This window comes from Geotrypetes seraphini, chromosome 6, assembly GCF_902459505.1.
Source record: "Geotrypetes seraphini chromosome 6, aGeoSer1.1, whole genome shotgun sequence".
NCBI lineage: Eukaryota > Metazoa > Chordata > Amphibia > Gymnophiona > Dermophiidae > Geotrypetes > Geotrypetes seraphini.
Genome location: NC_047089.1, coordinates 248,252,462 through 248,268,607, shown reverse-complemented (window position 1 = coordinate 248,268,607; position 16,146 = coordinate 248,252,462). Strand labels below are relative to the sequence as shown.

Here is a 16,146-nt window from a genome sequence, read left to right as displayed (position 1 = left end):
TATGGTATAAATGACAGCTCAACTCTTATTACAATTTGGAATAAACTACCTGTTCACATTAGGACTGATCAATTACTTAAGGAATCTTAGGTTGGCCCATGTGCCTAAGGCCCCGCCCATAGGAGGGGCCTTAGGTGCCTGGGCCAATCAGGCCTTAGGCCCCTCCCCAGTGCATTCCCCACCTCATTTTGATGGAGACAGGCCTGCCGGCTGGATGGTAAGAAGACCTGTCCGGCTGGCCAACATTCAAGGATAGTGTGGGGGGGGGGGCATGTCTACAGTGAGGGGTGTTCCGGGCAGGAGTGATTGGGCAACCCTCCTGCTGTGTTTGTTTGGGGAGGTGGGGGGACTGGCGGCTGCTAAATTTAGAGAGATCCCTTGCCATGATAAGCTTAGCAGCCGTGTCTACAATAACCCAATTCTCTAACCGGCGTCTGTAACATGGTTGTTGGTTAGAGAATTAGGTTTATTTTAGGCAGCCTTAGGCTCGATTCTAGCATATAGGATGCCCGTCGGCTTCTGAGACCGGGCGTCCTATACAGAATCTGGGCCTATGTGTCTGGTATTATATTCTCTGTTTAACAGCTAGGGATACTTCTGGCTGCACATGAAAAGGATAACTTTGTAAGCAACTTCTGCATGTACCAGAGCTGCTACACACACATGAGCAGATCTATAAAGTTGTCCTGGGGTTCTACAGACAGAAAAGAGTGGGCCAGTTTCACATAATGCAGATGGAGTTGGGGCAGGATTCACAGGATTCAACAACTGCCAACTCCAGACTCCATCCCTTCTCCCTTGCTGTGCCGTATGCTTGGAACAAGTTGCCTGAATCCCTACCGTGGGCTCTGTCTCAGGCAGAGTTCAAGGCCCAGTTAAAAGCCCACCTCTTTGAGAATGCTTTTGACTCCTAACCCCCTCTCACCTTGGGTTTTTGCATCTTTAACCCTATATGTCATATCTGTCCAAAATAGATTTTAAGCTCTTCCAAGAAGGGCCTATCTATAAATTTCAGCCCACCTCTTTGAGAATGCTTTCAGCTCTTAACTCCTCTCACCTCAGATTCTGCATCTCCAACCCTATACTGTCTGTCCAAATTAGATTGTAAGCTCTTCTGAGCAGGGCAGTCTATAAATGTCAAAATGTACAGCGCTGCATACGTCTTTCAGGGCTATATAAGTGATTAGTAGCAGTAGTGGTTAGTTCTATGTGTTACCAAATAAATAAATGTGTATGTTCTGATTCTTACTGGTATGCAAATGTTTACACCTGCCTTCCCTGGGGTACTTATAAAAAGGAACAGGATTGCATATTTTACTTTTTATAAAATAATTGCAACATGAGCACCTGTGTACTTTCCCTTTTTATATAATTAGTTTCCATATAGATTAACCAGTGAAATAATCTGTATAGGTAATGTTTGATTCTCTGCAAGACTAATTTTTTGTTGCATGCATTTTATAGATGGTCGAGCATTAGTTCATAGCATCCAGATCAACTTCATCCACCAACTGGTTCAGTCCCGACTTTTTGCAGATGAGAAACCCCTTCAGGACATGTACAACTGCTTACGTATCCTTTTTTATCATTAAGAACATAAGAATAGCCTACCTGGGTCAGACCAGTGGTCCATCTATCCCAGTATCCTGTCTTCATGGAGGCCAATCCAAGTCACAAATACCTTGCAAAAACCCAAATAGTAGCAGCATTCCATGCCACCGATCCAGGACAAGAAGTGACTTCCCCCATGTCTGTCTCAACAGCAGTTTAAACTAGCTCTGTGCTCAGTTTTCTTAGTTTGTATATTTTTTATCATTTTTTCTGGGGGGGTATGAAAGGTACAAAACTAATTGAACTGAGTCTGCAATGCTGTGAGTTTAGTTTATTCATAGATCAGGGACATTGCTTAAGGAGAATTGCCCTCTTCTGTGCCTTGAGTGGATAAACTCTCTCCATAGAGCCAGTGGTAATCAAATTGAAAGAGAATACCAACCCACTCTATCATAGAGTTCAGTTCACATCAAACATGTCACATGTGGACAGTGATTTATTGAAATTACAATCCTTCCTCTTTCACAGAATTCCTTGGATGAGAACCTGTGCTCCAGAATTTCATAACATAACATAACTTAAGAACTGCCATCTCTGGATCAGACCTTCGATCCATCAAGTCCGGCGATCCGCACATGTGGAGGCCCTGCCAGATGTATACCTGGTGTAATTTTAGTCACCCATATCCCTCTATGCTTCTCGTAAGGAGATGTGCATCTAGTTTGCTTTTAAATCCTAGAACGGTGGATTCTGCAATAACCTCCTCTGGGAGAGCATTCGTTGCGTGAAGCAGAACTTCCTGATATTTGTCCTGGACTTGTCCCCCCTTAGCTTCAGTCCATGTCCTTTTGTCCGTGTCACATTGGACATTGTAAATCATTTTTTTTCCTGCTCTATTTTGTCGATTCCTTTCAGTATTTTGAAAGTCTCGATCATATCCCCTCGCAGCCTCCTCTTCCCAAGGGAGAACAATCCCAGTCTCCTAAGTCGTTCCTCGTATTCCAAGTTCTCCATACCTTTTATTAGCTTCGTTTCTTGTCTCTGCACCCTCTCCAGCAGTTTTATATCCTTCTTTAGGTTGGGAGACCAATGTTGGACACAGTATTCCAAGTGTGGTCTGACCATTGCCCTATAAAGCGGCATTATAACTTTCTCCGATCTACTCGTGATTCCTTTCTTTATCATGCCTAACATTCTATTTGCTTTCTATTTGCTTTTGTTATGCCATATACCTCAGATTAGGTCCCATGCAGCATCTAACAAGAGGTCCCATTTAGTGCATAAGGCAATCAAATGGAATGTGTTTCTGAATGGATGCAATTTCTTATTTCTCTTTTTGAATTAAATGCTTGTGAACATTTATTGAATTTGGACAGAGGATTACATAAAGCAGTTCTCTAGCACATGCCCTTGGGAAGAAGGATTGTAGGACCATTTGGGCTGCTGCTTGATTCCTCACTGCCAGGTACTTTCAACTAGGGCTTCATTTCTTCAGTTAAAATTTCTGATTGTGATTACAAATAAAATTCTTCATTAATCTATTAATTGTGAGATTAAAAGATGCTTGCTAGCATTTTTTTCCTGATCTGTGACCTCTACAGACCAACATCTTTCCCTCTCTGCTGCCCTTCACACACCTGTGTCCAACCTCTCTCTCTCGTATGAATTTCTTCCCCCCTTCATTTCCTAGACCTTCTAAGATGCTTAGAGAGAAGTGGCAGCATAGCAGTATCTATGCCTGCTCTAGAGTCTACCTCTGACCCTATCCCATCTCCCCTCTAACACAATATCCTGTTTCCTCTGGAACAGAACCTCTGCAACAATCGGCCTATAGAAATAGAGAATGACATGGGGGAAAAATTTGTCCCCGTCACAGCCCTGTCCCCGTGACCCAAAGGAAACAACATTCTTTACAACTTAAAGATCCAGATCCAGTGTCATTTCCCCTTTGTACCTAGGTACTAACTACCACCAGACTTTGCTCCAGGTCTCCCCCTCCTCTGTTATGATCTTCCTCAGGGTCTCTTACCCTCTGCCTGCTCCTCCCATAGTCCAGCAACCCCCCCCCATTATGTCCAGCATTTGTTCTTCTTTCTTCCAGGTCTTTCTCTGCCTCTCTCTCTTCTTCCTTCTTTCTTGGTCCAGAATCTTTCCACCTTTCTGCATTCTCTTTCTCTCTCTTCTCTAGACACCCCCAAATTCAACATCTGTCCCCTACTCTTCTGCCTCTCCTTTGTTTCAGGATGGTTTCTCCCATCTTTGTTCCAGGGGTCTTTCTGATTCTCTCTCTCTCACTCTGTCTTCCCCCTCTCCAGGGACTGGCATCTCTATTCTTTTCCTCTCTCTTCCATTCTCCCCAGTCTCCCCATCTGTGGCAGAGGAAAAGCCCAAGAGGAAGCATGAATTGGAGTCTGATTTTATTTATTTATTTATTTTTTTCAACAAATTTAATCAGTTCAGCCAATTTGAATTGGTGAATTGATTCAATCATGAATCGGGCAGTCTTACTTGTGAGTCACTGACCAGGTAGGATGCAGGGTGGAGGGAGGGAGAGAGAGGGGGGAAAAAGATAACAGATCAAGAGGGGGAGTTGGATTTAGGTGGGAGGGTGTTATTTCTCTTTTCTCCGGAGTCTGGGTTGAGCTGATCGCAAGGGAATCCACGATCAGCTAAACCGGCAAGATTTTGCGAAGCTGCAAGCTCAGCTGTTTGGGGCTTCCCTTTGCTCTGGAAGCCCTAAACAGCTGAACTTGCAACTTCGTGAAGTCTTGCTGTCTCAACTGATCGTGGATTCCCTTGCGATCAGCTCAACCGGACTCTGGAGCAATTAGAAATAACCCACCCCCAACCAAAAGCTGGCCTGGCAAGCAGAAGGAAAGTGTGGGGACATGGCCCGCCTTACCTTAGGATTTCGCTGCCAGCTTAGAAGTTTTCAATTTCCAGCTCCAAAGTTTCTCTGTGGGTGACTTTACTCCAATGACCTGTCCTCCTGTTCACTGCTCCAAAATTTGTCCAAATCGCTACTGCTACACCACTACAACCCATTAACTAGGGTTTTCAAGATCGTGTGTGGCAGTAGTGATTGGTCCCCTCACTGCTTGAGCAGGAGGAGAAGACCCAATTAGGAGCCGGTACACTAAAGGGGTCGAAGTCAAGGACAGAACAGCGCGAGTCAGGATAAAGAGAAGACAACAGAGAACAGACAACATGGCTGCCGGAAATTGAAGACCAGTCGATGGCGACACCATGGCAATTACGGTAATGAAGGAGGGGGTGTGTTTGCCCACGGGGACAAAGCATTTCACCGTTTTTGCCGGCGGTAAAAAGTTTTGTTCCCGTGTCTTTGGCGATTCAGGCTGTAGCGTTCTCCGTGTCCTGCGGGCAAACCGCAGCCCACCCATGGCTTCTCGCGGGGTTTGCTCACCATGTCATTCTCTATATAGAAATATGATGGCAGATAAAGGCCAAATGGCCCATCTAGTCTGCCCATCCGCAGTAACCATTATTTCTTTCTCTCTCCAAGAGATCCCACTTGCCTATCCCAGGCCTTTTTGAATTCAGACACAGTCTGTCTCCACCACCTCTTCTGGGAGACTGTTACATGCATCTACCACCCTTTGTGTATAAAAGTATTTCCTTAGATTACCTTTTAACTTCATCCTATGCCCTCTCATTGCAGAGTTTCCTTTCAAATTAAAGACTCGACATGTGCATTTACCCCACGTAGGTATTTTAAACGTCTCTATCATATCTCCCCTCTCCCGCCTTTCCCTCCAAAGTATACAGATTGAGTTATTTAAGTCTATCCCCATACACCTTATGATGAAGACCATAAGGCATAGGTCTCTGTGAATCATGTTTCCGTGATCGCCACTATATCCAACTCATCTTCTTCCATCACAACTTCTAGATCCAGAGTCTTAGAAACAGAAACATGATAGCAGATAAAGGCCAAATGGCCCATCTGCAGTAACCTAATCTCTTCCTCTCTCTAAGAGATCCCATGTGCCTATCCCATGTGCCTATCCCATGCCTTCTTGAATTCAGACACAGTCTCTGTCTCCACCACTTCTTCTGGGAGACTGTTCCATGCATCTACCACCCTTTTTGTAAAAAGTATTTCCCATTACTTCGAGCATTAGTCTATACTGCTTTCTAGACATTGCCCCCCTTTTCCCATCCATGTAGAGGTATTCAGTAATTTGCTTAATTTGATGGGCTTATACTCACCTGGGGGCTTTAATCACCCCTGCTCCATTGTGTATAGTTTAAAGCCCTCTTTAGTAAATTAACCAGTCTGCTGCTGAAGACACTTCTTCCCTTCTTTGATAGTTGCATACCATCTCTGCTCAGCAGCCCTTGGAAAATTATCCCATGGTCCAGGAAGACAAAACACTCTTGTCAACACCTTCCATGTAGCCACACATTCATCTCTAGGATGCAAGCTTCTTTGCCTTGGCCTTTACCCTTGACAAGGAGGATGGACAAGAATGCCACATGTGCACCTGACTGCTTCACCTTCTCTCCCAGAGCCATGAAGTCACTTTTGATATGTTCGCAGGAATACCTGGTAATATCATTATTGCCAACGTGGATGAGCAACATCAGATAATAGCCCATCAGGCTTGATGAATCTGGGCAAGCTCTCTGTAACATCTTGGCTTTTGGCACCAGGCAGACTGCTTACCTCCTGGGACATCATGTCTGGTCTGCAGTTGGATGCTTCTGTACCCCTCAGAAGGGAACCACCAAACCATCACTACCTTAAGCCTCCTAGTGGTCATGGATCCAGTAATTTGGGGGATTTCAAGCTTTGGTCCTTCCTCCCCCTGGGATGCTCTCATCTCCTTCACTTCCAGGGCAGCACACTGGTTCTTCAGTTCAAGGGCTCAAGGACGGGTGGAGTCATAGTAACAGTCTTGCAGGGTTCCATAATCCGAGTCCAGCTGTCTCCCCTCCGCACAGCCTCTTCTTCCTCACTGCTGGAAATCTTTGATGCCTCATGAACCATTTCATTGATGTACCTCTCCTTCTCAGTCTTGCCACCTCTTCTCTCAGTTCCTTTACTTCCTGCTTGAGAGATTCAATCTGAAGACAGCTTGCACATGGAACCACTCCCTCTGCCTGGGTAACATTTTCTGTCTGCATAGAGGCCGAAGCTGTAACCCGAGCAGCAGCTTTGGTGACATATTTCCCAGCCATACTGTGGTTGCAGAAGAAAAAAGAAGAGCTGAAAAATCCTACCAAAGCATTGCCCTGTTCCTGGTTGACTGAAGGAGCCTATAAATCAAAAAGCTACGCCCTTGGGGTGGGTGGGAGGGACTTAGCACCAAATAGAGACTTTTCTTCAACAGCTATTTATGCCTAATCTGATCTTATGCCCTGAAATGCAACCTAAAATACCGATGTAGTCTAAAAGACTTTTTTTGTATGAAACCCTAATAGAGACTCTAAGGCTACACTATTGCCTAACTGATTTTGCCTGAGCTAAAAAAGAGAGTCACAATGAAATAACCTGAAGCAAATGTATGCAAATTATATCTTTAATGTAGAGCCTCTACAACTAGGGTTACCAGATGTCTGGGTTCCTGGATGGACTTTCCAAAATCCGGCAGTTTGTCCAGGTTTTGGAAAGTCCCAACGAGCTCCGACTAGAGAGTTGTGCGGGAATAGAAATCCCACCCGTCCCCACGAGGAATACCTCCATTCCCATCGGTCCCCGTGAGGAATCCCATCCTCCCATAAAAGTTACCTGTCCCCATAAAAAGCAGCAATTACTTCAGAAAGTGATATTGTGTATTCATCAATTGTATTTTAATATTTTGTACACTTTATGTAAAATTTGAAAATGAATAAAAAATATAAATCACAAAAAGAAAGTTTTGATTTTTTTTTTAAGCCTTAGTTTATTTAAACCAACAATAAAATACAATCTCTTTTTTAACACCCCCCTTCTTTTTTTTAATCACCCCCTCTCTCTCCTTTTGCAGCGTCCTCCGGTTTGCCCCCTGGCCTCCCAGTCTCACCTTCAGCTAATTATGGCAGCCTAGATCCTTTTCCTGGGCATCTCCTCTGAAGGGAACTTTTTCTCTTATGCCCGATTATGTGGATTTTTGGATCAGATGAGATCTCTGCCCTCTCTATTTCTCTCAGAAGTCCTGGATATAGCTCTCAAGGTGAAGTCCGATCCAAATTCCCCCTTTGCCAGACTTATAAGCACTAGCCACTCCCCTATCACGCTTGTCCTTCATTTCTGTGTACCTGAAAGGCAAGACTCGGCTCTTTTGCACCTGAACTCCGATCCCCATTAGCCTAGAATCAGCACAATGACTGGCAGCGAGAGTTCAGGTGCACCAGCAATCTTTTTGCAGGCTGCCCTAATTACCGTAGCTGCTAAAGGGCAGCACAATTTCCAGCCACACTTCTTCGCAGGGCAGCGGGCTCTGCACATAGCTCATGGGAAGACTTCCTTCTGACACCAGCAAAGAAGACTACAACGTGGAGGGCAGTTAAAGATGCGTATCATCCAAGCTGTACAACTCAGTGAGATCCCCGCGACCATAAGGGGTGTCCCCACGGGATCCCCGCAACCCGAGGCGGCAACCCCATGGGATCCCCGCGACTTGGAGGGGGAACCCGCAGGTCCTGCGGGATTCCCGTCATCCCTGTTCCCGTGCAGCTTTCTAGTTCCAACTGCATCTGGAGGGCCTCTGAGCATGTGTGGATGATGTCGCATACCCCCACGCATGCTTCAGGCCCTCCAGACATGGCTGGAGCTCATTGGGGAAGAGAGAAGGTGGGGCAGAGGGTGGAACTGGGTGGGGCTGGAGGTGGAATGGGGCGGGGTCATGTGTCCAGGGTTTTGGCGGAAGAAAATGATAATCCTATATACAATGAACCAGGCTTACTGAGGGTTAGACACTAGGCCTGCATTCCTCTCCTCAAGGGTCACTTGTGGAGTCCTCAGAGTTCAGTTTGCAGTTGTGCCATTATTTTTATGCTGCTTTGAAGTGAAATGTTTGGTTTTGGTTTTTTTTAGAGAGATTTTAGCTGTTTGTGACAGCTACAGATGCAAATCAAAGAATTAATTTTTTTCAAAAAATTCTTCCACCACATCCTCACTTATCACAAAGTAAACTAAACGCAGTTCTATAGAATATTTTTTTTATTTTAGTATTTATATACCACTTATAGCCTAAGTAGTTTACATTCAGGTACTCAAGCATTTTTCCCTGTCTGTCCTGGTGGGCTCACAATTTATCTAATGTACCTGAGGAAATGGAGGATTAAGTGACTCGAAATCATCAAAAAAACCCAAAACATATATAGGAAATGAGAAAGAAAACAATCAGATTCTAAGACCAATACCTTCTCAGAATATTTTCAAAAATCTTGGCATAGGCACAAAATTCATTGAACATTTTCCCTGCACCAAACTTTTCAATATTCAAATTATAAGGGGAGAGTCTCAGATCCCTGTGCGTTGCAGATTATTTACAACTGCACTAGAAAGGGGAATAATTCCTCACCGGCTCTTAATCCCCTCTTATCCCGCAAGATGCAGCTCTGCTCAACTTAGAAACAACAAAAAATAAAACAACCCCCCACCCCCAAAAAAAAAAAAATAAATAAAAAAAATCAAGCTACTTAGCTGCTGGTAGGGTAGTTTTAGTAGTTTTATGACAAGGGGATGCAGTGACATTCTTAAAACTACTAACCTACCCTACCTTCAGCTAAGTAGCTTGATTTAGTTGAGCAGAGCAGCATCTTGCAGGGATAGGAGGGGGATTAAGAGCCGGTGAGGAATTATTCCCTTTCTAGTGCGGTTGTAAATAACTGCAATGAACGGGGATCTGAGGCTTTCCCCTTATAATTTGAATATTGAAAAGTTTGGTGCAGGAAAATGTTCAATGAATTTGTGCCTATGCCAAGATATTGGACGTAGGATTAAGTGTCTTGCCCAGGGTCAGAAGGAGCGGAATGGGATTTGAACCCACAACCTCAGGGTGCTGGGGTTGTAACTCTAACCCAGGGTGTCAAACTCAATCACATAAGGGGCCGAAATCTAAAACACAGGTTAAGTTGCGGGCCAAATTTTTTTATTAAGATACTTAGTTTTAGTAGAAGTCTAAATCCTTCCTCACCTTCAGACACCTGTGGCGCAGTTGGGCACTTGTGAGAAGGCCCTTGCTCCACCTAGCTTTTACACTGGGACTGGGGTCTTCTGCCTGCATATGGATACTGATGCAACGTGGTGAGGAGCTTGGAGCGCCACTGGGAGTGGGGGAAGCGCATTCAGGCACTTGAAGCGCCACTGGGTCTGGGGCTTAAATGCAGCACAGTCACCGCAGGCCACATAAAACGGCCAAGTGGGCTGGATTCGGCCCCCGAGCCTTGTGTATGACATGTGTGCTCTAACCACTATGCCACACACTTCCCCAAGGGCTTGTTCTGGGCTAGTCTGGAGGAATCCAAGGAAAGAAACCATCGAAATGTGTTGCTATTACCACACCCTTTCTGTACTCTGCCGTACACTTTTCAATGCCTTCTTGGTATTCAGCATCCCACCCCCCATATGCATCTTCATGTTTTCAAAAGCCCATGCATAATAGTAAGTTATAATTGCCTCAATAAATTGGTTGTCCTGTAAGGTACCATCTATCAGTTTAATGTTTTCTTCCTTAAATCTGTTCTTCAGATTCCTTCTGCTTATCACTTCAGTTGGAAGTGTTGCACTCACAGACGCTAATGTTGATCCGCGAGCGCTGGGGTGATCTAGTTCAAGTGGAGCGCTATAACACAGGGAAGTGTCTCTCACTCTCTGTTTGGAAGTAAGTTCAGTTATTACAAAAATTTTGTGACCACTTCCAAAATGTATTCCAAATCCAGAAACTTACTTTGATTTTGCTGATTTGTGTTTTCATTGATGTGCTAACTGTGTATCTTCTTAGAGTATTTATAAGTACATGAGAGTTGCCATATTTGGACAGACTGAAGGCCCATCAAGCCCAGTATCCTGTTTTCAACAGTGGTCATTCAGCTGGAGGATTAAGTAGTAATGCATAGTAATATAAATAAAATGTGAGCCTAGAGGTGGGTGGGGGGGGCCCAGACAGCAGAGATGTGTGCAAATGGGGAAGCTGTGGAATCAGTCCTCCAAAGATTTCAAATATATATAGAAAGAAAGATGTAGATAAATTTCAGATATAATCACCAGTCCATAGGTTAAGCAATGCACAACTGATGTTTATGTCATGTATATGTGCTGCTTTCAGGTTGGGGTCGAGACTAACTGACAAACTTTCCTCTATCTTTGAAATATTTAAATCAGGAGGGGCAGGTGGCAGGGCCTAAGCAACAGAGATATGTGCACTAGAGAATGACACGGTGACAAAATTCATCACCATTCCCGTCCCCGCGGATAACTGCAGGAAACCATCTTCATGTCATTCTTTAAGGAGAGAGGGAAGAATCAGAGTATGAATGGCCACAACTACTGACCCTCAAGCTTTGCTTTGAAGAATGCTGGTGTAGAAGGACTGAGGTTGAGATAAACACTGAAGAATGACAGTCTCTGGTATCCAGAGCATACCAGATGTGATGTGATGTCATAATGCCTCATTCCACCAGTGCCTAAGAACCAATCACATCAGTGATGTCATAATGGCTTCATTATCCTTGGCTCACATAAGAATCAGAGTATGAATGGCCACAACCACTGAGCTTTGCTTTGAAGAATGCTGGTGTAGATGGACCGAGGTTGAAATAGACACTAAAAAATGAATGGGATTATTTCCCGCGGTTATCCGCGGGGACAGGGGACGGTGATGAATTTTTGTCACCGTGTCATTCTCTAATTGTGCACCTAATGGGACAATTTGAGACTTTGAAGAGTAGCAAATTGCCTGGACCAGATGGTGTACATCCCAGAGTGCTGATAGAATTGAAAAATGAACTTGCAGAGCTATTGTTAGTAATTTCTAATTTTTCCTTAGGGTTAGATAATTTGATACAATCTTGTGATTTGAAAGATATATGGCGGATACTTCATTTTAAGAGTGGGAATTTTCTTTTTGTTCACAAGTTCATAAATCTTTTTCAAAAATAGATTATATTTTTCAAAATAGATTATATTTTTGTCTCAAATCAATTAGTACAACAAGTGACAAAAGCATCCATAGCCCCTATCATTTTGTCTGATCATGGAGGTGTAAAGGATATGAGTTTAAGTTTCAAGAGCAAGAGTATAGCAGGCCTGTTTGGAGATTCGTTAATACATTGATTGTGGATTCAAATTTCCTTGAAGAATTTAAATTAAAAATGATTGAATTTTTTCAGATTAATACCTCGGAAGAAATTAACATAGAAACATTATGGGATGCATTTAAGGCTACCATGAGAGGTAATATTATCTCATATTCGGCATATATTAGAAAACAACTTAAAAAACAATTTTCTGATTTGGAAAAAGAAATTAAACATTTGGAAGCAAAATTGGTTGATAAGTGGGAGCAGGATACCCTACAGGCTTTATTAAAAGCAAAGGGTAAATATGAGATTTCATCAAAATTTGTAAGGAAAGATTTGTTTTCTCAACAAACTTTGTATTATGGTAATTCAAATAAGGCGGGAAGATTATTGGCAAATATATCTTAAAGCGAAGAAAGAAGAACAAAAATTATTGCAATAAAGGATGAGAAAGGAACAGACACATACTCAAATTGGAAGCATTTTAAGTCAATTTCTAAACTTTTATAAAGACCTATATTCTTCTGAGCCTTATGAAAATAGTGGAAAAGATGGTATAGAATTTTTGAATTTAGATTGAGGGGCTGAAATTCCTGAGATATAAAAAAAAGTTTAGAGGAGCCTAAATCATTAAAAGAATTGGAAACAGTGTTGAAGTCTCTTAGAGTTGGATCCGCTCCAGGTGGGGATGGTTTCACAGTAGAATTTTATAAATCATTTCAAATTACCCTATTATCTCATTTATATAAATTATATCAGTTTCAACTAAATAAGGGTTGCATTACAGGTACTATGGCAGAATCATTGACTATAGTTTTGCCAAAGCCAAACAAAGATCCCACTTTGGTTTCAGATTTCAGGCTGATATCATTTAATTAATGTAGATGGAAAACTTTTGGCTAAGACATTGGCTTTACGATTAACTAAGGCTCTCCCTTTTATTACTGATATGCACCAAACTGGATTCGTTGCTGGGAGACACTCATCTAACAACACAAGATTGGCTTTTAAATGTAACAAAAGCCATGAAAGATCCGGCTTTTTCTGTGTCCTTAGATGCAGAGAAAGCCTTTGATCGGGTGGAATGGACCTCCATGTATCAAGCTATGGAATGGTTTGGAATAGGATTTATACAAATGATCAAACATTGTATAGCTCCCCTGTTGCAAATATTTATATTAATAATAATTTCTCAGAACACTTTAATTTGTGGAGGGGGGTTAGACAAGGTTGTCCCCTATCTCCTTTGCTTTTTAATATTGTTTTGGAACCCTTGTTAGCTATTCAGCAAGTAAGGGAGATACAGGGTATTCCTTATTCAGACCGGGAATACAAAATCTCTGCATATGCAGATGATATTTTGCTTCATTTGAGAAATCCAGAAACAACCATTCCATGCTTACTTGAATTACATTACATTACATTAGTGACTTCTATTCCGCCTGTACTTTGCAGTTCTAAGCGGATTACAGTAGAAGATAGCTGGACATTTCCAGGAAGTTACAATTTAGGGTCGGTTACATAGTAGAGGCATTAGTGAGAGCTCGAAGGAAGGATGGAGAATTGAGGTATACTTGTAGGGAAGATGCAGTTTGGGGTTGGTTAATTGATAGAGTCATTGAGGAGATATTAGTAGAGGGGTAGGAGGTCAGCTGGAAATTTGCAAGGAGGAGGGAGGATGCGAGGGGGGGTAAGAAGGCTGTATAGATTTTTTGAATAGCAGAGTTTTGATTTCTTTTCGAAATGATTTAAAGTCACTTGTAGTTGTCAGCAGGTTGGAGATGGAGGGGTCCAGCTTTGCTGCTTGCGTCGCTAGGAGGCCGTCGTACATCTTCTTACACTGTGTTCCCTTGAGTGGTGGATAGGAGAATGGGGTCTGAGTTCTTCTTAGTCTGGATGTGCGGTTACGGTTTAGAGGGTTATTTAGGTAGGTGGGTGCAGTTCCGTTTATTGCTTTGAATAGTAAATAGTAAAATTTGAATTGGATTCAGGCTCGTATTGGTAGCCAGTGTGAATTGATTTAGAAATTTGGAAAATTTTCAGAGTATAAGATAAATTGGAGTAAATCTGAAGTACTTGTACTTGTATAGTACAAAGGGCTTGTTTGATTTATTTTCTTTTGTATGGAAGGAAAATGGATTAAAATATTTGGGAATTTGGATAAAAAACACGCTGGAAGACACAATGAAAGAGAATGAAAAATTTTTATTGCAGAAGGTATCAGAAATGTGCGAGTAATGGAATCCATTACATTTGTCTTGGTGGGGGAGAGTTCAAACTATTAAAATGATGATATTGCCTGTGGTTTGTTATTAGATGGGAATGTTACCAGTTTTTTTTAAGGGGTTCTTTTATAAAAAGTTAAACAGTATTCTTACAAAATTTGTTTGGTTGGGCAAAACTCCTAGAATTGCTTTAGTATCTCTACAAAAATCAATTACAGAGGGTGGGGTAAATTTTCCCAATTTCTATAGGTATCATCAGGCCTTTATTTTGCGACAGGGTATGTATTGGGTCCTCCCAGAGCTCATCGATAATACTCCAGATTGATTGTAGTTAGAATGGCGACTCATGTTCCTTTTACGATTATGTCATGTACTTAGTATTAAAATGCCTAGATTATATAAAGAAAACAGAATATTTATGGATACATGGAAAACTCTCTGATATGTTAGTAATTTAACGCCTATTCCAATCTAAATCAGCAAATCAAACTATATGATTAAACTCCAAGATTCAAATTGGCGGATTTAAGGTCATCTGGAAACATTGGATGATTGTAGGTATACGAATTTTGGGCGATGTTATTTCAAATGGTGAGCTGCTTGACTTTTCACAGTTGCAGCATAAATATGGTCTTAATAAAATCACAAAGCTTTAGATGGTTGAAACTGAAGCAGGCTATTCAGGAGGGGTTCCCTGAATGGCAAAATCTCAATAATCAGTATAGTCTGGAATTCTTATGCTTTCAGGTGGACTTCTTGGGTCACCAGGCCGCAACAGTGGTATAAATTGATAAATGGATTTATAAATAAAAAACCTAAAAATGGACTTAGGGACATCTGGAGCATTGAGAATAAAGCATCAAATTACTGGGCTCAATGGCCACGAATTTGGTCTTGGAGAATGAGATCTACGGTGTCTGCATCTATGAGACAAACTTGGTTTTTTCTTTTACATAGAGCATTTTGGACCCCAGTTCGATTACAAAAGTTAGATAGCTCTAAGTCTAAAAGAATGCTGGCATTATAATCTGGAAGCAGGGACTTTAGATCATTTAATATTCTATTGTCCCTGTATCATGGCATTTTTGGAAATGAATTTGGACTCAAGTTAATTGTTTATTAGAAAACCATGTAGCATTATCATATGATACAATAATGTTCAGAATGTCAATGAGAACAAAAAGTCAAATTTCATCAAGTAATAATAAACTTTTATTGATCATGACAGGAGTCGCCATACAACATATTACCAGTAATTGGAAAAATTACAGCAATCTTATCTATACCTTCTGGTGAAATTTGTTGTGCCACATTTACAAAATGGAAAGAACAATTGCCATACAAAGAGGGAATTATAACAATTTTAAAAAGATTTGGGGGCCATTGACAAATTATTGGCAATGATTAGACACCCTTATCCACTGAAAGTACTCTTATACATAGGGGAGAGGGGAGGGTATAAAGTTATATTAAAGGTATGATCAAATAGTTAAGAATATAATATTTGTGGGGAAGGTATAAATTTATGTTTTTAAGATGATGTTAGAAGAAATACAAGTGATGTTTATAAGTTTTTTTAAATGATGTAATATTGTATTCTTGATGTAAGATGGAAAAATGAATAAAGAATTTGGAAAAAAAAGAAAAAAAAAGTAATTTCTAATTTTTCTTTAAAATCCGGCATGATAGCAGAAGACTGGAAGGTGGCCAACGTAATACCAATTTTTAAACAGGGCTCCAAGATCTGTGGGCATTTCCCATCATTTCCAGTTTTAAATGAATTGAGCTTCAACACCTGAAACATGTTTATCTAACAATAAATTAGAGTCTAAATTTTCAAATTTAAAAGTATGTTTGATAGTTATTGGTCAATGATCCTAAGCACAAAGTAAAGGATGGAACAATAGAGCAATTTTGGCATGAAGATTGCGGTGAAATCAGTTAGCTTAGCAGGGTTTAAAAAAAAGGTTTGGCTAATTTCCTAAAAGAGAAGTCCATTGGCCATTATTGAAATGTCTTGGGAAAATCCACTGCTTATTCCTAGGATAAGCAGCATAAAATCTGTTTTGCTACTTGGGATCTAGCCAGGTACTTGGTACTTTGGGTTGGGCCACTGTTGGAA

At 41.5% G+C, this 16,146-nt stretch overlaps 1 protein-coding gene across 1 annotated transcript in view; it reads left to right on the top strand.

The window, feature by feature from the left end:
• Positions 1–16,146, top strand: part of MED14 (mediator complex subunit 14) — a 219,484-nt gene that overhangs the window by 61,836 nt on the left and 141,502 nt on the right. Inside the window, 3 exon segments of the mRNA XM_033948560.1 lie at positions 1,465–1,572; positions 10,250–10,382; position 12,449. Of these exon segments, the coding sequence (XP_033804451.1) occupies positions 1,465–1,572; positions 10,250–10,382; position 12,449 (242 nt within the window).